The sequence below is a fragment of the Pelodiscus sinensis genome, chromosome 8 (assembly GCF_049634645.1).
Source record: "Pelodiscus sinensis isolate JC-2024 chromosome 8, ASM4963464v1, whole genome shotgun sequence".
NCBI classification, from domain to species: Eukaryota; Metazoa; Chordata; order Testudines; family Trionychidae; genus Pelodiscus; species Pelodiscus sinensis.
In genome coordinates this window covers 2,957,572-2,978,745 of record NC_134718.1, presented here as the reverse complement: position 1 = coordinate 2,978,745, position 21,174 = coordinate 2,957,572, and the positions used below count along the sequence as shown (strand labels likewise).

Genomic DNA, 21,174 nt, shown 5'->3' with positions numbered 1-21,174 from the left:
CAGCTCCAATTCCAGTCCGCCTGAGGAGGACCAGGGATTCCCCACTTCTCCAGCGCTGGGTTACAGACTCCTCCTACCGCTTTCTCTGGCCCAGTGAACATCAGATCAGCCAGACCGGTCAGACCAAAGAATCTTTCCTCGGGGGGATGCCAGCATCCTGTAGAAGGATGAGAGCAGCGCTTCAAGGGACGGGGAGCCCCATTGCCCCCCTGGGCAATGCAATGGCCCAGGCCGCTAGGGTGGACAGCTCTCCAGTCAGGGAGAACATGTCGGGGGGCCATGTGCCCAAGGAGGGTCCAGAGCCAGAGATGTGGGGAGAGTAGGGAAATGGGCCTGGGGGGACAGACTGAGGGTGCTGGGGGTAGGATGGTGGAGGTGGGATGTCTACAGTGGGTCCCAATATCACGGTGGCCAAAGCCAAGTGCCCCAGAGGGAGTGAATAGAACCGGGAATCATCACGGGATCCCTCCCCTGTCGCCCACTCCCAGCCTCTGGCAAACAGGGGCCAGGGCCCCCCTCCCCGCCCAGCCTGGCTCACAGGCATTGATGGACCGGTCGTCCAGGAATGGATCTAGTTCTCTCCTGAACAGTTCATTATGTAATCAAAGCAGGACAATGTCCAGAGGAGGGGGAGAGCGAGGCGCAGCAGAACAGCCCCAGCCAGGGGCAAAAAAAGGCCTCTCCCCCCTCCCCCCCCAAAAACCCCAAACCCTGGAAGAGGTTGTTGTGAGACCTGCGGACCCACGCACCCGACACTGCAGGGTTGGCTGCTCTGTCACCAGCGCTCCAGGGGACGCTGCCCAGGGCTTGGCTGGGGAAGGAACTAGGACTCTACTGAACCCCCCCTCGTCCCTGGGGGGGAGCAGAGGCAGCCCCAGAGAGTGGGAGAATGGAGACTTCTGAAAGCCCCTCCCCCCAGGGAGGCTGAAATAAAAGGCAGAGGGAGCCTTGTGTGTGTTTTTATTATTATTATTTCTGATTAAAGAGGAATTCATTTCAGCTCTGCCTCCTGCCAGGGGCTGAGGTGCCACCATTGAGGTTAACGGTGCGGAAGAATACAAAAAAATTTCATTGAGGAGGATTATAAAAGTTACTAGCTGGAACATTAACAGAAGAGTAACTTGTAAAAAATGCAATATTACAATATTCACAAGGACGGTAGAGCGTGGTAAAGCCATAAAATTCAACATTAAAATCTTCTACAGCCTAGATAACCTAGTTAACAAACATTGTATTGGAACTACTTTTCTGCGCGCTGAGGGATACGCTTGGCCCAGGCTGGCGTGCTGGGGCCAGCAGGCAGAGGAGGGAGCTGGGGGGTGGGTGCGGCCGGGGTGCCTGGGGGGGGGGTCGGGGTTTGTAGCCTGCATGGGAGGGGGCAGATCTAGGGATCCCACTTGGCCCGGGGCTTCCCCCACAGCACGATGGGGGGGCAGACACTGCCCCAGCTGAACCTCAGACCCCCCATCGCTTCCGGGGTCCCTACGCCCCCCCCCCGGCTCAGGGTCTCATGCAGCCTATTCCCTGGCCCTGGAGCTAATTTCAGGGGTGTGGAACTCCCCCCCCCCCTTAAGCTGCGGCCCAGGCGGACAGTTCGCTTGTGCTGAGGAGAGCGGGGGTCCGCTCCTTTTGCCATGGGCTTGTCTTCCACCGGGGGGCTCTTTCCCCGGGGGGCAGCACCCCTCAGAAGGGGGGGCAGAGAGAACACGTCTGGGGGCCGGGAGCCGGAGATGCAGCAAGAGCTGGGGAGCTGGCGGGGCGGGGAGAGGAACCGAGCGCGCCAGGGGGCAGGACGGTGGCGTGGGATCTCCCCAGGGGGTCCCCGGCCCATATGTCACCCCCCCCCCGAAATGGGACTGCGGCCTGTCCGCTCCACACATGCACACGCCGGCTCCGGGTCCGCCGGGCAGGACGGGCCGCCGGGGTCGGGGAGCAGCGCTAGTCGGGGGTTGGGTCTGGCCGCAGAGGGAAATGGGCCTGTAAAAGGGGGGGGGGGAGAGAAATTCAATGCAAATGCGCAGCCAAGGAAGGAAGGTGAAATAAGCGCGGGGGGGGGGGCGGTACTTGTGCATTCTCTGCTCACAAGTGACCCGTGTGTGTGAGCTGCCCCGCCCGAGCCCTGCCCTGTGTCCTTTGGCTCCCCTTTACACAGGGGGAAAGTCACTTGATTATTCTAACCGGAGCTGCCCTATCGCCCGCCCCCCCCATCTCTGTACACACACACACACACACACACACACACACACACACCCGGCTTGTGGCTCGGGCGGGGATTTGTCTGATCCAGAGCAGCAAGCCCAGAGCATCGATTCTTTCGATTTGTCACCGGCCCGAGGGACCCGTGTAAACGGCAGCCGCTCGGCTTTGCGCCGGTTGTGTCAGTCGAAGGTGTGTTCCGTGCTGCCCGGCGGCGAACCGGGTTCTTCTCTCCCTCTCCCGGGACGGCGCTTGAGTAACCGCGAGTTGAGGATTCAGAGGGCCCGTTCTGGCCCCGACACCCCAAGTGCGCGGGACCCAGGCTGCTTCCGAAGGCCCTTCTCTTGGGGGCATTTCCCGGCGGCGCGTAGTTTGAATGTTGCTGGTCGCGGCCTCCCTCCCTTTCTGCTGTCTCTCGCGTCCCAAGGCTGTTGAGATGCAAAAAGCAGGGAGTGTGAAAGGGCCAGAAGAAAGCCGGGGGGGGGGGGGGGGGAGCGGGAATCGCTCTGAGCTACTCTGGAGTGAAATCCAGTTCCCTGGGGAGCGAGCAGACACTTTGCGGAGATGTTACTCCGGAGTTTCAGACTATGATAAATATGATAATTTGTATAAAATTTGAATGGGTTCTTGTTTTCAGGGAGAATGCCTCTGATGATGAATGTGCCTGATTTTCAGATAGATGGCTGATAAAAAGTGTATTGAATTGTTGAAAGCGATTTTAATTTTAATTCTCTACCTGCAGATGTCTGATAATAATAATGTCTCCTAATAAAACAGGAAGGTGTCAGTTTAAGCAGCAGTATCTCGCTTCGCTTCCCCCTTCCCTTCCGCAGACTGGCAACATTAACCTCTTCTTATAAAAAGGCACATAAAATTATTATAATTACAGAGTTATTAATTTTAAAAAGAGGGTTAGCAGGGTTTTATGATTATTAATAGAGCTCGCGCGCTACCCCCAAAGTAAATCCCTCTGTGAAATGAGGAAGCCAATTGCTAATTCTATTATTAGATATTACCTAGGAATTGCCTTTCGGGTTTTTAATTAGAGCCACTGAAACCCAAAGAGGGTGGGGCTAATTATTTTTATCCCCCCCCCCCCTTCGTTGTTATTTAAAAGCCACGGATAATTCTCCTGCACGCAGCGTGTCACAAGCCGATTTCCAGCAAAGGGGAAATGCAGTGTATAAGGATCGCTGTGCGGGTAGATTTTTCTCCGGGGCAGCTTGTGTGGATGGCGCTAATTGGGAGATCGCCCGGACAGAATTATTTTGGTCCGCGTTACCGCTTTGCACCCGGCTCCCAGCGCCTCTCCTCTGGGCTGATATTTCACGTCAACCAAACAACCAAACAACCAAAACCAGCACAACTCCAGGAACATGAAATCAATGACCTAGCAGTTACACTCCAATTAGCGCCTCCTGGGAGGCAGCGCTGAGCCGGGGCAAGGGAGGCAAACACCACCAAGATTTTTGGTTTGGTTTTGGGGAGCCCAAACCGCTGCGCATCCCTTCGAAATAAGTTTGCGACCAAAAATGTCTTTCGCTCTCTCTGAGCCCGAGTGTGCGAGGGGGAATCCCGCGCGGCGGTGTGTGGGGCTGTGGGGTAAACAAGGAATCCGTTTACACCACAAAACAAGAATCAGCTCCACTCAAGAGCCCTGCGAGGTAGCCACCGAATGGACCCCGATGTGAGGGTCGTTTGCGTGGCTATTACGCCCGCACACGCATGACATGTACAGATAATATTTTACATCCATCAGAGGTGGAAATGTAGCGCTTGTGGTTACATCGAAGTCGTAAGGTACAGGGCGAGAGCTGGAGAAATAATTCAGGATTGTGCATTAGCATTTCGAGTAGCACACCGCCGAAACAGGAGTGTTGTTTTAACAACCACAAATAATCTGACGAAAGAGGAAACAATTGTGCAGATGGACCAATTCTGTATAAGTGACATGGAGTTACGATTTCACATGCCCACGCCCAGAGAAATAGAGCTCCGTGTAAACACCCGGAGCCATGTGTCTATATCCATGTGTGACCCTTCTGAGTGTTTGTGTGTGTGCATGTGACATATTAACGTGGTGTCTCCAAAATAATTGGTTATCTGCAACAACGCGTTATTATTAAATGTGATGTATTTTATAGAGAATTATTTACATATTACACGGGACACGTGAAATATACAGAGAATTAGAGAGATGGAAAAATAGGAAGTTAGAATTGGGAACATACATAGTTGTATAAAGAACAGACATGATAGTCATGGAAGAAAATTGGCGATACATGATGTAGTCTATATATTTTCAGTTCTTTGTGTGAATATGCAGAACCATATACATACACAGAGACCGACACGATGTATATCGATGTGTATATCCTCCACTCTTTATAGGAAGCATAGGACGTTGTGTGTCAGTTCGCACACTCCGAAATAGAGCAGCTGTCCGTTTTTCACTGCTGTGCAATCGATGCAGGTCCCAGAAAGGTCCCGCTGTCTGCCCCTCACCCTCACCCCCTCGGATCTGCACTCCGGGCAATCCGAGCGGGTCGCGCTGAGGGACGTGGGGATACCCTGGGGGGCGGGGGGGGGTTCTAATGATTGCCAAGAAACGCACAGAACCGAGTCCAGCAAAGCCGAAGCAGCGGGCGAGCGAGGTGCCCCCGGAACTGCTTCTGCTCCCGACTGCGGGTTAATCCGCGAAAGCGGGGCGCTTGCGGAGCGGTTACTCGGCGGCGGGGCTCCGTGCACTGGGTGAGAAAGCCGCGCGCCTTTCTCCTCCCCGCGGGCTGGAGCGCGCGCGGGTCTCTATTGCCCCCTCCCGGGCTCGCTGGCCCGCCCCCGTCTCTGGGACACGTTCCGGGCCAGCGGGGCAGCTTCCTTCAAGTTTCCTTAAACTTCTCTCTGACGTCAGAGGGACCCCCCCCCCCCGACTCTGCAAAGTCCTCTGCGTCACCCCCCGCCAGCTTCCCCGGCCCCAGTGTGATCCCCGAGCAAACGGGCTTCGGGCTCTGGGCGGGGGGTTCTTCCCCTAGAGCCGCCCTCGCGAGCTGGCCCCGCCGCTTGTCTGAGCTGGGGGCCCAGCAATCGCGTCGGGGCCGAGGGAGCTTCCCCGCTGATGGGCTGCACCAAAGTAGGGCTGGTTTCCTTCCTGCTGCACGGCGGGGAGGGCTTGCCTCAGTTTCCCTGCTATTAACGGGCCCTCGAGAGCTCCAGGGCATGTCTCGGCTTATGGCGCAGGAGAGAGGCCGGCTGCCAGCTCCCGGGAATCACGGGCTGCAGGGCGCATTTCCCGTCATGTCCCGGACCTGCGCTTGGCATGGGCTGGGGGACTGAGTCTCTCTGCCGGGCAGGCGTTAACGAAAATAATGAGACATCGGCTGGAAATCAGCCTGCTCCGGCCCCAGCAGCCCCCCTACCCCCAAGAGAGACACTGCACCCCCCCCCCCCCAGAGCAGCTGGTTGAAAGCCTGGGGGAGAGGCAGAGTTAGGAGACAGACTTCGGGCTGTCCTGTTCTCTGCAGCCCCCTGCCCGGCCTAGAGGGACTCTAGTCCGAGGGGCCCCGATGCTGTTGCTGGGTTAAAGTGGCAGGCACCGGAGTTAGCCCCCCCCCCTTTCCCCTCCGCCCCACAGGGTCCTTCCAACCTCCCAAATGTGGGTCGCTCTCCAGTAGCCTCCTTTAGCAGGGACACACTGACTGACGAGCTCTTCTCCATTCCCCCTTCTCTTCCCCTCGCCTCCTTTCGCTGCTGTTTATTCGCAGCCTGGGCCGCTTTACTCCATTCCTCGGAGGAAGCAGCTGTGCCCAGGAAAGCTCACGACACCATCTGCATTTGCTGTTAGTCTCCGAGGCTTTTGTCTACACTACAAAGAAAAGCGGGTAAAAGCTACTCAAACCACAAGTCAGGCATCTTTTCCCACTTCTCTTCCAACAGAGGCTTTTCCGACATTTGACCTGACTAGAGTAGAAGGAGGTTTACAGGGATGCAGAAAAAACACGTCTGCTTTTCCATTCCCCCCCCCCCCCAAAAAAAAAAAACCAGACAGGTTCCTTGAATGCAGCAGAACTTTTCCGGGATACTGGCTTTGCAGTGTAGACACAGGCAGGGGTGCTGCAGATCAATGAGCTGTTTTGATGTGTTAACAGACTGACCCCCCTCCTCTCTGAATCTCTCATGGGGGGGGGTCTGCCTAGCAGCGGTCAGCCCCACAGGGCTCAAAGCCAGGGTGTGAGTCTTGGGTTACAATTATTTCTGCTTCTGTAGAGCATTTCTCTCTCTCTTCAGGGCCAGGGAGTGTGTTTAGTGGAACATTTACCCTTCTCCACCTCTCCTGGCTGTTCTGTCCCTAGGGTTCCAAGGGTTCCAAGCCCCTGCAACTTCATGTGTGGTTATCCCAACTAGTGAGGGTGTGTGCCCTATCCGGTCAATTCACACAGACACCGGAGCAGTCTGGGTCCCACCCCTGCTCTTTTAGGGTGCGTCTACACATCAAAGTTATTTCGGAATAACAGCTGTTATTCCAAAATAACTATGTGAGCACGGCCATTCCATTATTTCAAAATAATTTCAAAATAACAGACTTCAGTAAACATCCAAAAACGAGGAGTACAGGATCTTTCGAAAAATCGCCCCGCTGTGGGAAAAAACACCTCTAAACCGGGGTATCAGGTTCAAAATGGCACTTGTTCGAAACAGCGCCAGAACATGATTATGTAAATGAAGCGCAGGATATTTAAATCCTCGCTTCATTTGCACTTCTGATGTGTCTAATTTACATCCCTCTGCCCACAGAAGGGTGTAGTTTAGAGGTAGCCTATGTTATCCCCCCTCGGGCTCTCAATGGAGATAGCACCTTTATATCAGGGAAGCCTGTCTCCAACTCATGTTGAGGCTTCCCTGCAGTGTAGATGTGTTATTTCAAAATAAGCTATTTCGGAATAACTGAAACCAGGCTGTGTCCAGACTCAGGGGTTTTTTCAAAAAAAGTAGCCTTTTTTCGAAAAAACTTCACCTGTGTCTAGACGACAGCTGCGTTCTTTCGAAATTAAATCGAAAGAACGCGGCTTTTCTTTTGACGGCGGTAAACCTCATTTCACGAGGAAGAACGCCTTTTTTTCTAAAGTGCTCTTTCAAAAAAAGGCATTCTTGAATGCCAACAGGGCTTTTTAGAAAGAGAGCATCCAGACTCACTCGCTGCTTTCTTTCGAAAAAGCGGCTTGCTTTTTCGAAATTTCCGCTTGCAGTCTAGATGCTCTTTTTCGAAAGAGGCTTTTTCGAAAGATACTTTCGAAAAAGCCTCTTTCAAAAGAGGCTTGCAGTCTAGACATAGCCTAGGGAAGGGGACTGCTCATGGGCGGAGGGGGGACTGGTTTGATTTGGTTCACACTGCTACTTCTACCAAGCTGCTTTTTCCTCCTGGGTGGAAGTCCCCAACGGAACTTGTAGTAACAACAGATGCGGGGATCTCTGTGCTAGCTCCCCGCACCCCCGCTGGCCCCCGGGACAGGCATAGCCCTGTGGGGAGACACAGAGAGTATCATCATCGCCGATTCCCTCATCGATTCCCCACTTCCGCTAAGGACTGGCGTTGGGGGGAGGGGGGCGCGGGAGTCTCATACGAGCGCGCGCGCACTCAAAGAAAAACAATTCTCTAAAATCAGGCGTGGCAAGAAATTCCTGGACTTGGGAAACACTTGGAAAGAGCGATCCGGAGCCTCCCGAGAATCCGGGTGTGAAACCCGCCTCGCCGCCTGGTGTGTAAACGCAGCTGCTTTTCCCTGTCCTCGCCCTGACCAAACCTGACCAGTCTCTGCCTCCCTCCTCTTTCGCCCCCTTCTCTTGGTCTGTCTAGAGTCTGCCAGCCCCCCCCATGCGCTCCTCCAGCCCCCCCCCCCATGAGCTCCTCCAGCCCCCCCCATGCGCTCCTCCAGCCCCCCCCCCATGAGCTCCTCCAGCCCCCCCCATGAGCTCCTCCAGCCCCCCCCCTTTTCAATCCTCTCCCCCGCTGGATTTCCGCTCCCTTTCCCTGGCTGGCACACTGCTGCCGCTCTCCGCCTCGCTCCCTCCCTCCCCCGCGGACGCTGTGTCCCTCCTTCCTCCCTCTCTGCTCAGGGCTTTCTCCGCCCCCCTTCGGCGCGGGCCCGGGCCGGACTCACCGACAACCCAGCCACGCGCTCCACAGCAGGTGTTTCCCGCCCCCCATCCCAGGCCGTCCGGCTCACCCCAGCGGACAAACCCTCCCCTGGCAGCCCTGCAGGGAGCTAGTCAGATCCCCCCTCCCCCCAGAAAAAGAATCACTCAGCGGCCCAGGCGCTTGCCACCCGCCTCGCTGGGTTGCACGGAGCAGCCGCCCCGAGAGCTGGGTTGCACCTCAGGGCAACTTCGCGGGAATTGGGCGGGGCGGGGCGGGGAGCGGCCTGGAAGGGACCTTGGTTTCCGGAAACAGCCTCCTCGCCTTGCTCTAGGGACCGGCCTGGGGGACCCGCAGAAGTTCCCTGGCAGGCCGGCTGTGTCCCCTCGGGTGACGGGGTCCGCTCCCCGTGCAGCGCCCCGCGCCGGAAAGCCAGGGGAGGGAGTGGCCGGTCCGCACACGCACATATGCGTGGGTGTGATGCGTGGGTGTGTGTGGGGGGGCTGGAAATTTCCCTTTTCCCGGGCAGGGGTTTCATTGCGGGCGCTCTGAGCCGTTGGGTTAAATCATTTCCTGGAGCCCCAAAATATCCCCCCCCCCCAGACTCACGCACCCGTGATCCTGACGTGGGCTGGCTCCGCCCGTTCGCCCCTCTGGCGCCTGCCTGCCCCCCGCGCGCCAAGACTCCAATGCTGTCCCGGGCCAAGCCCAGAACAATCCCCCACGTGGTGCAGCCCAGGGGGTCTGGTGGCTGAGCCCAACTCCTCATCCGGCTCGCCTCGCCCACAGGCCCTCCTTTAGCGCCCCTCCCCCCAGCTCCCGGCCTCCCCGCCCTGCCCTACCGCAGCCCAGAGCCCCTGGCTCCGGCCCAGCGCCAGCCCCACGGCAAACCAGCTACAGGTGGGGCCCGGCTTCTCATCCCAGTCCCCCATATCCCGCTGGGCACCTAGTGCCAACCCGGCCCGCTCCCACCCATGCGCCCTGGGGGGACGTGCCAGGCCGGCCTCACCAACCAGGAGCACCCCCACCCGGCTTTGCCCCTCTGGTCCAAACACCCCTCCCCGCGCCCGATTCGCACTCAGCCCTGGAACCAGAGCGAATCCCAAACCACTCCGGATCAGCGACCTTCTTCCAAAGTCAGGCTCCCCTCAGCGCGGGGCTGCCGCCGCGAGGTGTGTGGGGGGGGGAGGGACTGACCCCAACTGTCACCCTGGTCAGGATGGAAACCCAGGAGCAGCCCCCGCCCCTCTCTCTCCACCTCCCCCTCCCCCAGGGCTGTCCGTGCCCATGGCAACGCCAGCACCCTGCTGCCCCAGCCCGCCCCGCCGTGTCTCCACACCGGCATTGTCCGTCTACACTCACAGGTCGCAGGCAGCCCCTGGCTCGTGTTTGCGGCGGCGCAATGAAACCTCTCTTGCGCCCCCCCCCCCCCCCCCAAGTGGCCGTGGTTCGTTCCCGACAGCGGGCTGTCCCGAGAGGGGGCTCAGGGACTGAATTATTAGCACGGGGGGAGGAACGGGCGCCAGGTGCTGGCACTTCGCCGGCGGACTCGCTTCTCCCGCTTGCACTGCCCTGGGAACTTTCTCTGCCAGAGTTAACTATTAACCGCAGCCAGCCGGCAATTTTCTGCGGAATGTCAGCTATTTCCTTCCCACGGGCCCGAGCTGGGGGGACCGATTCCGCTGCAAACGCACTAAAGCGGGGCGAAGATGGGGGCTCGGCGAGACACGCACCTAGAGATCGGGGCAGGAGAAGACATTAATTCGCGTACTCAAAGCGATTCTCTCTTTTCTTTTTGGTTGCAGGGCGGTATCTTCACGGCTTAGCAGTGCAATTACTAATGGACCCACGTACTCTACGAAATTACCTGGTGCGTGTATTGTGTGACTTTTAAACGAAACTTTGTACTTTGGGATCACTTAAGCGCCATACACTGACGTGTGCTCGCTTTGTCCTTTACCGGTGTATTGGACAATGCCAACATCCGCTTTCTAGTGAAAACAATACACGCTTGGATAAATAGCTGTTTATAATACATCTTAAAGAAAGACGATGTATACATTTAGATCGAAAATGTGTGTGTCCTATATCCGCCTATATAGGGGTAGAATATAGAGAATAGATAAATAAATCGGTGTTTATAATACATCTTAAAGAAAGACGATGTATAAATTTATATCGAATATGTGTGTGTCCTGTATCCGCCTATATAGGGGTAGAATATAGAGAATAGATAAATAAATCGGTGTTTATAATACATCTTAAAGAAAGACGATGTATACATTTATATCGAATATGTGTGTGTCCTATATCTAGCTTATTTAGGGATAGAATATAGAGACTATATATAGCTAGATGCTTGAAATCTGGGCACACACGTTAGATATTTACATGCATATCGATTTGAATGTACAGATAATATATACATACATACTATGTCTAAATATATGCACACTGTATAAATATATACACTCCGTATATATCCACACTGTGTGCGCGTGTGCACAGTCTGTATAAATATACACATGTAAAAACAACAGGAAGTCCTGTGGAACCTTAAAGAGTAACCGATTTATCTGGCCATAAGCTTTTGGAGTCAAAGCCACTTGTCAGCTGTAAGGAGCGGCATGGAGGGGTGTGTGGACAGTCTAACTAGACAGCCAGAGTACATCGGTGTGAGTGCGCAGGACGCTTGTGTGTCTGCGCTGGTGCCTGTGTTCATGGCTGGGGTGGAAATGGAGGCTAGCGCAGGTGTCTCTGACTCTCGAGTCTAAGTAGCTGTAGCTGCGGCGCGCGAAGGTAGCTGCTGTACCTGCGGGCGGGCGGGGGCGCGCCTGTACCGAGGTGCCCACGTGCACAGAAGTGTCCCGCTCTTCGGGACTTACCGAAATCGTTTCGGTAGCTCTCTGGCTCTGCGCGGAAGAACAGGGGGTGCGCGCCCCCTTGCCTGACTCCAGCGAGGAACGTTACCTCCCGAGCTACAGGAATAGGCCCCTCCCAGGTGCCCCCTCCCCCGCCAATCCGCGCTAATGGGACGGTGCCTGTGTGCGGGAAGGGGAAGAAAGGTTCGCACACGAGGCGAAGTGCCCAGACCCGAGCAGCCTGCACCTGCCCCGCAGGGCGCGGGGGCTGCCCCGGTTCCCAGCACGGACCCACGGGCCCTGCGGACACCGCCCAGGGCTCCCTCCCGCAGCCACGCTGGACACAAGGCGTTCCCCTCGGCCTGCCTCTCTCCATTGCTCCTTCCTTCCCTCCCTCCAGTTCCTGGCCCAGCCCCTGCGCCCTTCGCTCTCCTTTGCTCCCTTTGGTTTCTCTCTTCCACCGCCCGGTTTTCCCTTTCTCTCCGCCCTGGCCCTGGCTTCTCCCCTGCCGGCTGCTCTTCCGCCTTCCCCGCGGGGCCCGTCCCCCAGCTCCCTGCGCGGTCTGGGCCCCCCCTACTTTGCCGCCCCCCCCAAATGCGTCCGGGGGCCCGGACAATGACCGCGACGCAGGAAGTTCTAGCTGGTTCGTGTCACGCCGCCCTTCTCACTCCGAGGCAACCAAGCGGGACGGATTAAACATCAACTAGTTAAATAAAAATTAATATCAGCCGCCTCCAAACTTCGGCCGCCCCGTTGTTTGGACCCACTGGGCTGGCTAGGGGGTAAACTCGTCGCTGGGACCTTTCCGCTTCCCTGGGCTTCGCGGAGGGACGTTTCCCCTCTCGCGTCCCCTTCTGCTGTGCTTCACGAGCTGGGGAGGGGTCTCCTCCGGGGGCAGGATGGGAGGGAGCCGGGCGGCGGGGGGAGGCATTTGGAGGGGTTTAAATCTCTCCCTGCCGAGGCAAGTTTCAATGCTGGGAGCCGGCGGCTGAGCGGGTGCAGGAGCTGGGGCAGTCAGCAGACAAAGGCTCTGCTGGCTCGGACGCGGTCTTTGGGCGGAGGGGCTCGGAGGACACCCAGCCCTTCGGCCCCCGCCGCTTTATTGCCCGCGGCTTCAATAGTAAAAGGAAACTTTTCTCTCTGCTCGAAGCTACAATCGATGGGTTTTAAGTGGGTTGGAATCAACGTCTCCTTCCACTGCTGCATTCTAGACACTCAACTCCCGGCCGCACCGTCCCCCCTCGAACTGGTCTTAACGTTTCCCGAAAGACTTGCCTCTTTTGGGGAGCGTGAGGGTGGGGGGGCAACTCAGCCTCGTTTTGGAAAAAAATCCCCAGCTTTTAAGTACCGTTTGCCCCGCACTATCGGCCCTGACAAGACAATAACAACAGGGGAAGCGCCTTAAAACCAATTTAGCAAATGCAGAAATGCAATTTTAATGAGGAATCGATAGGAGAATGGTTCATTTTTCCTGGGACTCCTCGTTGGAGCCGAGAGAGACTCGCAATCAATGGAGAGATGGAAGCAGGGAGAGAAAGGGAGAAAGAAAAATAATTCGCTCAGGAGTGTCTTGACCAGGAAAGGTTTTTCTTTGCAGTGCTTATGTTTGGAAAGGTCTTTAGCAGGGCTCCCAAGATGTGACAATCGAAGATGAGATAGATGGACAGAGGGGAGTGTGAGGATAGATAGATAGATAGATAGATAGATAGATAGATAGATAGATCGAGGGGTGTGTGGGGATAGATAGATAGATAGATAGATAGATAGATAGATCGAGGGGTGTGTGGGGATAGATAGATAGATAGATAGATAGATAGATAGATAGATAGATCGAGGGGTGTGTGGGGATAGATAGATAGATAGATAGATAGATAGATAGATAGATAGATAGATAGATAGATAGATCGAGGGGTGTGTGGGGATAGATAGATAGATAGATAGATAGATAGATAGATAGATAGATAGATAGAGGGGGTGTGGGGGATAGATAGATAGATAGATAGATAGATAGATAGATAGATAGATAGATAGATAGATAGATGGGGGTGTGGGAGTGTGAGGATAGATAGATAGATAGATAGATAGATAGATAGATAGATAGATAGATAGATAGATAGATAGATAGATAGATAGATAGATAGATAGAGAAAAAAAAGAAAGAGGGTGCGGGGAGATAGATAAATGGGAATATATTGAGAGTTTCGTTTCGATTCGATTCGATTCGATTCCAAACGACTCACTGAAACACTCAGCCAAAGCTCCCTCATAGCAGACAGAGATTTACAAAACCGCCTTCATACGTATCCACCCCCAGCTTACTAACCCAGCGAGCCCTGGAGACTGAAGGGTTAGGACCCCCCCCCCCCTCACACACACACACAGACTTGGCCATCTGTTTAGATGGGCTGCACTGAACCTCGTCCCCCCTCCCAGTCCAGCCCCTTCTGTCTGGCTGGAAAACCTGCCTGGCACCAACACGCCTTCCCTTCGCTTGCACCCAGTTCTCTTCCCCCCCCCGCCCCCCCCCCCCCAAGTCTCCCTGCAAACTTCCAGGAAGTTCCGCCGCTGCCCTGCCTCCCCGCGCCCGGTCCCTGCCCAGCCCGGCGCTGGGCGCTGGGGCCCCGCTGGGCTCTGGGAAGGACAGCGCTGCACTGGCTCCGGGTTACTTCTCCCAGGCTCCGCGCCTGTCCCGGCTCAGTGGAGCGGCGGCTCCCTCCCGGGCCGGCCGGTTCTGCGCGCTGCCTGCTCGGATCCAAACCGTTTAGTTTGGGGTGGCTGCGCCTCGAGCCGGCGGGGAACGCGCGACACCCAGGCGGGCGCAGGAGCCCGGAGACGGCCCATTAGGCTAAGGCGCCATGGCTCAGAGCGCAGGGAGAGCAGGTAAGGGGGGGGGGGGGCGGGCGCAGTGAGGGGGAGCCCTGAATATTCAGGAAGGAGGGGATGAGCCTGTAACCCCAACTCCCTCCCCCCCAGTGGCAGGAAGTAGCTGCCTCCCCGCATGGGCACCCTTTCCTCCCCCAGGTCCTCCAACGCTTCCTCTCCCCCCACTTCCCTCAGCATCCGCGCTGGGGACCCACGCCTCACCTTGTGCATAGGGAGGGCTTCGCAGGCAACCCCGCCACAGAACGTCCCGAGGGGCGTGAGACACACACTCACTCACTGTGTGTGTGAAATGCACGGATTGCGTGTGGCTGGCATGCGTGCCCGGGGTGTGCGACACGCATGCACTGTGTGCGAGTCCCTGACTTGCAGCGTGTGTGTGTGTGGGTGTGTGGCTGGCATGCATGCACGCTCTGTGTGTGTGAGAGTCTGTGACATGCGTTGTGTGTGTGTGTTGTGTGCTCAGCGAACCGTCTGGGCTCCGGGTATTTACTCTCCCTCTCTCTGCCCCTCCCGGTGTAGCTGGCTGCGTCTACTGCGAACTGGCTTCCCACTCGGCCCGGACACGATTTTACTTTCGAAACTTCTGCTTTCCCTAGCGCGAGTTTTGTCCTCCACTCCAGCCCGCGCGTGTCCCGTGGGCTGCGCCGTGCGGGCCCGTGGGGTGCGCGGTACGGGGAGCGAGCAGCTCTCTCCGGGGTGTGAGGCAGTGCATTGATTCGGGGAGGCCAGGTCCCAGCTCGGACCAGGGACTGCGGGTTTATCCCAGCGCTAATGAGCTGGCGCCAGTTAGCGGCTTCACACCCGCTTCCTGCCCCGACCCGGGCCATCTCCCGTCCCCGTGGGCTGGCTTCTCCGCGTCCGATTTGCAAACAAAGCTCCAAACAAGCCCTTCTGTGCAGGAGAGCTTCCTCGGGGCTCTGGCCGGCTGCGCCCGGGCGAGGCTCCCACTTGGGCCGTTTGGTTCTTTCCGATTCCACCCGGAGCTGGGGACTGGCAATTGCAGGGTGAGACCCCGCGCCCCGACGTGGCATGTGACACGCCTCGCCGCGTGCCCGTTTGCTAAGAGCTCTGATGGGGGCGAGGGGAATCCCATGTTCCGTTTGGTAACTACTGTTTGCTGCGCTGCTTTCCTTGTGCCCTTTCGGAGCCAGACAGAACATGCTACATGCACAGGCTAGCAAGGGGTGTGTGTGTGTGTGCAGATACACACACACACACACACACACGGCGGCACGGTGGTACATGTACACCAGTAAGGTTCTATCCATCCATCACAACGGTGCCTTCACGGCATGTCCAGGGCGCACTGGGTTGTGAATCTAGTCCTCTCTGTTCCTCTCCCCGGCTGTGTTTGTAAAGGGTCTGGAGAAGTCCCTTTGCATCTGAGGTTTAAGTAGGGAGATCAATAGCAAACAGTTGTAATGATCTAATTAATTATGGCAAAATTAAAAGCGAGTAGAAAATCAATCTCTGATGGTGTTGAAGATGGAATTAAATTGATAGTCCATCTGTTCACCTCCTAGACCGTATAAATATGCAGCCCAAGGACAGAGCTAATGGGATCCGGCTGCCTGGGAGACTTTCTCTCTCTCTCTCTCTCTTCCTTTTGACTCCCCTTCTTTCTGCGGTGCCACTCTGAACACGCGCCCTGCCCCCGGTTCCGTGTTTCCCGCCCCGCCCCGCATCTCAGAGCCCCGCGAACGCGGGTCGCGCCCCGCCACCAAACCCAGCAGCAGCCGCCCCCGCGCCTGAGTCCCCGTTCCCAGAGTGGAAAAGGCTGAGGCCAGACCCCCCGCGCCACAGAGCGAATTCCCTGCTGCGCGCCCCTTTCTGGGGACAGGCGGCCGGGCCACGCGCATTCACGATTATTGGCGGGGTTCGAGATTATTAGCCAGGCTCCTCCGGAACCTCGCTCGCTCCTCTAAGGCTCCGTGTGACTCGCTCAGGCCTGGGAAAAGCGATCGGCCCCGTTCGCCCTGCCCTGGCGTGTGAGTTTCCGCGGAGGGAGGCGCAGGCTGGCGGGGGTAGAGGGGTATCGCTGCAGAAGCTGTTGTTTTAGTTGGTCCTGGCCATATGGGCTAGCCTTCTCCAGCCGGAACTGCCCCGTACGCCGCCCTCGCCTACCTGCACAGACCCGCGCCTGGCCGCTCTCCGCCATCCGCAGCCCTCGGGCCCGCGCCGGTCTGGGGTTCTCCACACGAGCTGTGCTTGGCATCGCGGGAAGCAGGAGACCCGGGGCCGGGGCTGCGTTTCCGAGCGAGCCTCGCGCTCCGACCACACCAGCCGCTGTGCGCTCCCCTGACCCGCTTCTTTTCAAAATAACCCGCCCCCCTCCGCCCCCGATTTGGACCTGTGCGGCGCGTGGCCACCGCGCAGGGCCAGCCGCCCGGGTGCCTCCCCAGCGCGGGGGAGCTGTGCGGCTCCCGGGCCCCTTTTTAATGAGGAAAAATGAAACCTCGGGGGCGCGGTTGGACGGGAGCCGAACCAAGCCGGGGGCGTTGATCCCCCGGGTTCGGGCGGCGTGGAAAGCGGGGCTGCCGGTGAAATTTAGCGCGGGCTCCATGTAAATCACACAGCGGGACGGGGGGGCTTACAGGCCCTGTGCTCCTCGCGTGGGTCCGCGCACCCCGAGCCAGCCACCGGCGGCACGAAGGGCACCGCGCAGCGCAAGTTTAGACCCTGCGCCCTGGCTAGGCGCTCAGGAGCGCTCAGCCTCAGGCACCAGGCACCTCCCTCGGCTTCCTTCCTTCCTGCCCCTCGGCTAGCGCCTGGCTTGGCCCCGGGGAAGGGCTCTCCACGCACCCGCGCGGATCCATTCACGGCCACATTGAACAGGAGCAGGAATTGCCGTTTCCTCGTGAAAACCGGGCTGGGGTTTCCCGCCGGCCGCGGCGCCCCCGGCTCAGCGGGCCTGGAGGAAAGAGGCAGATTGTCCTGGGAAGCGACCCCGGCGTCGGCTTCCCAGAGTCGGTACCTTTGAAGCAGGCGCGCAAGCCCACACTGCGAGTGGGGCGAACTGAGTTAGAAGCCAGGCCTGCGCGTCCCGCGTACCCCCGCGCCCGCAGAATGACCGCCCCGCCTTGCCGCCCCGCCTGGCGAACGGGGAGCTCCCTCGATCACCCACACCTGAGACCATGTGTGAAGAGTTGACCCTGCACCTGGCTAGCCCAATCCACGGGGGCCGGTTTGTCCGCCCGCGTTGGGGCGTCGGGAACAGCCGACCCCCCGCCGCTGGCTCCCCCCCTCCCCCGGCCGGGCTCGCTCACGGCGAAGTTTGCACAGAAGTAGGTTGCAATTCGGGACTTACAGGCAGCGAGCGAGCCGGGCGCGGCAGATTTGCGAGTCCGGACTACACACCCTGCTCGGCCGGGGTGCATCCCGCAGGGAGAGGCGAAGGGAGGGAGGCCGCGGGCGGGGCGAAGAGAGGCAGACGAGGGGGGTCACCCCAGCTCCGGGGAGCTCGAACCTTTCTTCTCTGCCCGGCTCTCTCCACGGGGACTTTTCCCGGTGTCTCTCTCGCTCCGCCGAGCCTGCGAGGCAAAGGGGAGAGGGAACCGGCTGGCGCTTGCTTACCACTAAGGTCCGGGGAGCCGAGGCTGCCCCTGCCCTCCCCGCTTCGCCCAGCCGCTCCTTCATTGTTTAGCTTCAGTTCTTCTCCCCTGCTCCCTCCTGCCTACCCCCGCCCGCTCGGCCAGTGCGCCGGCCCGGGGCCAGCGGCTCGGGTGAATCCATGCGGCCTGCTGCGCTCGGTGTCCTGTCCCCGGGCTCGCTAGAGCTCCGAGCCCGCGAGCGGCGGATGCATGACCCGCTGCCGCTCTTTGGGATTCGGCGTCAGACTCGGGCTTTGCTCGGGCCGGGCTGGGACACCGCCCCTTCACCCGAACAACAGTCGGAAATCGCTACTTTCCCAGCCGGGAAGCGGAGGCTCCCCTAGAAAGCTACGGCCAGTTCCTGACGGGTCCCTGAAAATACCCCCCGGCAAAGAAACTCCTAAAGTGGGGGCCCTGCCTGCTGCTGGCAAATTTCCCCACCCCCCCTTCTCTCCGTGGCCAGTGTTGGTACGATTCCATTCTTTGTTCAGTGGCGAAAAGGGGCCTTCCGTCCCCAAAGCAACTCCCCATCCGATCCCCTCTGGTTATAAACCCAGACCGCTCCGAAAGGGGCCTGGGGGAGGGGAGAGAAAAAGTGTGAAGGGGGGAGGCAGGGTTACAAAGAGAGCTCCTAGAAATGCCACATTCGGCAACTTTCTGTCTGATGGGTTCATAGAAAGAAAGAAAGAAAGAAAGAAAGAAAGAAAGAAAGAAAGAAAGAAAGAAAGAAAGAAAGAAAGAAAGAAAGAAAGAAAGAAAGAAAGAAAGAAAGAAAGAAAGAAACTGGGAACATTTCACTTTCTTACGAGTGTGGCGAAGTATCCAAACTTCCCCTCCGCGCCTTGTCCGGCGAGAGCTGGCTGTGCCGAAGGACGCAGGCCTCTGGGTGGATATTTTGGGGAAAGTGACTTGTGGGCACTTGGGCCCATGGCTGCTGGAGCTGCCCTTTGCAGGGGCTGTAATGGGAGCGCGAAGAGCTTTTCGCTGAGCCGCAGCAGTTTCCGCCTCTCGCTCGCGGTTTTATGGGTGCATTCTAGCAGGGGGATCGAAATGCGTGTTGCCGTAAATCCGAACATTTACACTTGGCCCGGAGGCAAACTCGCCTCGGATGGGCAGGGAGAGGCGAGGCGGCGGGGAGCGAGGGAGGGTCTCCCCTCCGCGCTGGCTAAAAGGAGACTTTAATAAGCGTCTAATTCACTCCTCGGGAGTTTTATGGAGAAATTAGAGGAGGACAAAAACATTCTCCAGCAGGGGGAAAATCCAGGCCCTACTCCTGCCCGGAGCGAAGGGAAGCCCAGCATAGGCCGGCTTGGTGGCACCCAGAGCCCCACACCAAAGTGAAGGCACATTTGGACCCAGCTTGTCTGGGACAGCCGAGCCGTGACCCCCTCCCCAAATACCTATAAGAAGCTGCGTCCTCCCACTCCCCCTCGCTGCCCAGCGGAAGAAGAAACGAACCAGGATTTCACGTGTTCAGAGGGAACAGGAGGGACCAGACAGGGCCTTACCCCACAGCGCTGGGACGCGGTATGCTGGCTGCCTCTACACGCGTGTTCGCGGCGTGTGTGTGCAGGCAGGGCCGGGGGCTGCGTAGGCACAGGCAAAGTTCACAATCTCTTTGCACGTATGTCTGTTATCTGTAAACATGTCGGCCCAGTCATGATAAGTATCCAAGTGACCACAGCCAACACGCCTCTTTCATGCATGTGAGGTTTGCATGCGTGTTTGCTCTCCCTTCCCACAGGCGCCTATGGGTGGTGTGTCTGCATGCATGTTTGCAGCCCATTTACATGTATGGCCCGTGGCCAGGTGGGAACATGCATGAATGTTTACAGTGTGTATATACCTCTGTTGGTGTATGGCCATGTTATTGCTATGTGCAGACTATATGCTGGTGCAGGGGTGCAGTCTGTATGCCTGCATGTTGGTGGTGTGTTGCTCTCTGGATGCACAGCTAGTGTGTGAGGGAGGTATACATGCGAGCATTTATCTGCTCTCTGGATGTACGCTTAGCGTGGGCAGGGGGTGTATACATGCAGCTCTGTCTGCTCTTTGGATAAATGCCTAGCGTGTGTGTGTGTGTGTGGGGGGGGGGGTGTATACATGCAGGCCTCTCTGCTCTCTGGATGCATGCCTAGCGTGTGAGGGGTTATATGCATGCATGGATTTATGGGTTCTCTGGATGCACGGCTAGTGCATGAGGGGGTATATGCATGCAGGTGTATCTGCCCTCTGGAGGCACGGCTGACGTGGGCAGGGGTGTATACATACATGCATTTACCTGCCCTCTGGAGGCACGGCTAGAGTGGACAGGGGGTGTATATACACATGCCTAGCGTGGGCAGGGGTGTATACATACACGGCTAGCGTGGCAGGGGTGTATACATACACGGCTAGCGTGGCAGGGGTGTATACATACACGGCTAGCGTGGGCAGGGGTGTATACATACACGGCTAGCGTGGCAGGGGTGTATACATACACGGCCAGCGTGGCAGGGGTGTATACATACACGGCTAGCGTGGCAGGGGTGTATACATACACGGCTAGCGTGGGCAGGGGTGTATACATACACGGCTAGCGTGGCAGGGGTGTATACATACACGGCTAGCGTGGCAGGGGTGTATACATACACGGCTAGCGTGGCAGGGGCGCACACACGCACGTTTGCACTGGGGCGGTCCGTAGGCCCGTGGCCCGGAAGGCCGTTGCGGTGTTTTCCGCCCTGGCCAGAAGCTGCCTACGGCTCGGGCCGGCCGGGCGCGCTGAGCGGGCGCCTTTGTTGCCGAAATGCCTCCCCCCGACGCGGGCTCTTCTTTCGGCCTCTCCAGGAGGCTGGAAAAGGTCCCGGCTCGTCCTGCTGCTGCGCGAGCGCGCTCTTGTCAGGGGGAGGTTAAAGTGTCGGGGCTGAATAAAGAGCCGCGCGCGTGGGCCCTCGCCGGGCAAGGCAAACAAACGGGGGGGGGGGGCGAAGGAGCACAGCAAAGCCCCCGCCCTTCTCTTCCGCCCAGCGCCGGGGCGCTCGGGCAGCCTGTCCCCCAGACGCGGAACCCACCCCGGAGTCACAGCAGAGGGGGAGGAGGGGAGGGGAGGCACGAGGGGTCTTAGACGGGCGGGGGGGGGGGGAGAAAGCAAGTAGCTTTAGGGGGAATGTGCTGTGGAGTGTGAAATTGCAGCCCATGGTGCTCCATATTGTACCAGAAGCTCTCCAAAAAACTCATCCTCCAACGTGACCAGAGGTGCTTAGGGGAGGGGGGCGCGGAGGCGGGGGGAGGGGCCGAGACAAACATCGGGCCTTTTTAATTGTTCCTTTGAAGCGAACTTTATTCCACAAGGGCAGGGGAAAGCAACGGCCTAGTGCCTCCCGATGCGCAGATTTCGGGGTGTGAGGGAGCGCCAGGAAATCTTGCCAGCACCCCCTAATTCCTCGCCCAGCGCCCGGTCTCCGCCAGCTCTCCTGAAATCCCGACCCGGAGCCCCGCCTTTGAGTCGCCCTTAAACTTCGGATTTCTTGAC

General features: G+C 57.9%; 1 protein-coding gene and 1 long non-coding RNA gene across 4 annotated transcripts in view; one reads left to right on the top strand and one right to left on the bottom strand.

Annotated features, from left to right (window-relative positions):
* Positions 1 to 943: 943 nt before the first annotated feature.
* Positions 944 to 18,460, bottom strand: LOC142830350 (uncharacterized). Of its 2 annotated transcripts, XR_012905512.1 has the most exons (3): positions 17,378 to 18,460; positions 16,195 to 16,981; positions 944 to 2,624 (listed from the first exon to the last, which is right to left on the bottom strand). It is a non-coding gene; the product is annotated as an uncharacterized LOC142830350 (long non-coding RNA). The 2 variants fall into 2 exon arrangements; XR_012905511.1 differs by lacking the exon at positions 16,195 to 16,981.
* PAX2 (paired box 2) overlaps positions 13,751 to 21,174 on the top strand; it is an 87,644-nt gene continuing 80,220 nt past the window's right edge. For both annotated transcript variants that reach the window (XM_075934576.1, XM_075934575.1), the window contains exon 1: positions 13,751 to 14,067. In XM_075934576.1, coding sequence (XP_075790691.1) covers positions 14,043 to 14,067 — 25 coding nt within the window. In that variant the 5' untranslated portion in view covers positions 13,751 to 14,042. The remainder of the gene's footprint in view (positions 14,068 to 21,174) is intronic.